Below are 2,113 nucleotides of genomic sequence, written 5' to 3'. Positions count from 1 at the left end.
ACACGCACGCACGCACGCACACACACACACGCACGCACGCACACACACACACACACACACACCGCACACACACACACGCACACACACACGCACACACACACACACCACACACACACACACTTACGCACACACACACACACTCACGCACACGCACGCATGCACGCACCCACACGTACTGAATAATTCCCTTGTATTCTCGCGGCTTCTACTAACACAATATTTATGATTAACCGTCATGTTTTTCCCATCGCCATCCTCCTGGCGCCACCATCGTTGCCAAATCCCGGGCTAGCAACGCAAGTTTACTCTAAGCTCTCTTCCTTCCTACACACGCGTCCCTCACGACGGAACACCAACAACAGATGCACGACGACCGCAGGAGGGCGCCACCGTTCCACCACTCCCACGAGGTGGCGCTGCAGCAGCAGGTCACGTGTCGTGCAGACGCGGCGCCTCCCAGTGTCTCCAATATACATCCCCGTCCTGCCACCGGGTGGCGCTGTGCACCGCCTCGAGCATGCGGCCATCTTTGGTCACGTAGGGTACGTACTTCCGGCTGTCCAATATGGCGCTCAGGCGCCGGATGTCGCTCGTGAGGCACGGCGAATCGGCGAAGTGCTGGTGTCGGAACATCACCCGCCACTCGATGAAGATGTAGGGCACGAAGACGCGATCCAGGAATCGCTGCGCAGACAGCAATGCCCTGCATTCGTATCCCTCTGTGGCGCGCATGCGTACATGTAACGAAACAAATGAACGTTAATGTCGGATATTAAACATAGCGGATTAGTACGATGTGAGACTGATGCGCATGCGCACATGTAACGAAACAAAGGAACGTTATTGTCGGAGATTAAACATGGCGGATTAGTACGATGTTGGACTGAAGCGCATGCGCACATGTAACGAAACAAATGAACGTTAATGTCGGAGATTAAACATGGCGGATTAGTACGATGTTGGACTGACGCGCATGCGCACATGTAACGAAACAAATGAACGTTAATGTCGGAGAATTAACTAACATGATGGCGGATTAGTACGATGTTAGACTGACGCGCATGCGCACATGTAACGAGACAAAGGAACGTTAACCTCGGAGATAAAACATGGCGGATTAGTACGATGTTAGACTGACGCGAAACGCTTCCCGCGCGTGGCCTAGTACGGCCACCGTGCGTGTAATGCCTGCCGGGCAATGACTTACGGCGACAGACTATACAGTTAATGCCTGAAATTCAGAGAAATTATTGCCGCACGCGAGTTTAAACCGACTGCTGTCAAAGATGGAGTGTCCTTGGAACACACCACGCAGGAAACTGCTGACAGCTCTAGCTACGGCTGACAGATAGAGGGCGCCGAGAGAGATAGCGACGATCTTCCCCCCTCTCTACACTAAAGTACGGTGGTACAGAAGAGACTATAACATTTAGAGGTTATCGTTAGAATTAGGATCAGGGTGAGCGTGAGAGTTAGGGTTGGTGTTGGGGTTTCGGTTAGAGTTAGGGTTAGGATTAATGTTCACGGACTTATTACACGGACTTACGCTACTGATGCTACTACTGCTACTACTGCTACTGCTGCTGTTGCGGTTGTTGTTGTTGCTGCTGCTGCTACTATCACTACTGCTACGGATGCTGCTGCTACTGCTACTGATGCTACTACTGCTACTGCTGCTGTTGATGTTATTGTTGTTGTTGCTGCTGCTGCGGCTATTACTATTACTACTACTGCTGCTGCCGCTACTGCTGCTGCGGCTGCTGCTGTCGCTACTGATGCTGCTACTGCTACTATCACTACTGCTACTGATGCTGCTGCTACTGCTACTGATGCTGCTGCTACTGCTACTGATGCTGTTGCTACTGTTACTGATGCTGCTGCTACTGCTACTGATGCTGTTGCTACTGCTACTGATGCTGCTGCTACTGTTACTGATGCTGCTGCTACCGCTACTATCGGTGTTACATGCATGGTGCGTACACGCGGCGATGGCTGATGGCTTGCTCGTTTGTCGATACTCAACGCGTGGCTCAGCCGCGAATTGCCGCGAGTTTTTATCGGCCGTAAGTCGCTCTTCCCGCTTTCTCGCTCTCTCGCTCTCCCCTCTCTCTCT

At 52.2% G+C, this 2,113-nt stretch overlaps 1 protein-coding gene across 1 annotated transcript in view; it reads right to left on the bottom strand.

Annotated features, from left to right (window-relative positions):
• Window positions 1-331: 331 nt before the first annotated feature.
• Window positions 332-2,113, bottom strand: part of LOC106818773 — a 4,831-nt gene continuing 3,049 nt past the window's right edge. The window contains exon 2 of the mRNA XM_014823449.1: window positions 332-719. Within this exon, the coding sequence (XP_014678935.1) occupies window positions 430-719 (290 nt within the window). The 3' untranslated portion in view covers window positions 332-429. The remainder of the gene's footprint in view (window positions 720-2,113) is intronic.

This window comes from Priapulus caudatus, unplaced genomic scaffold (genome assembly GCF_000485595.1).
Source record: "Priapulus caudatus unplaced genomic scaffold, Priapulus_caudatus-5.0.1 Scaffold2511, whole genome shotgun sequence".
In the NCBI taxonomy this organism is placed as follows: domain Eukaryota; kingdom Metazoa; phylum Priapulida; class Priapulimorpha; order Priapulimorphida; family Priapulidae; genus Priapulus; species Priapulus caudatus.
The sequence above is the reverse complement of the archived record's forward strand: the minus strand, read 5'-3'. Positions and strand labels throughout refer to the sequence as shown.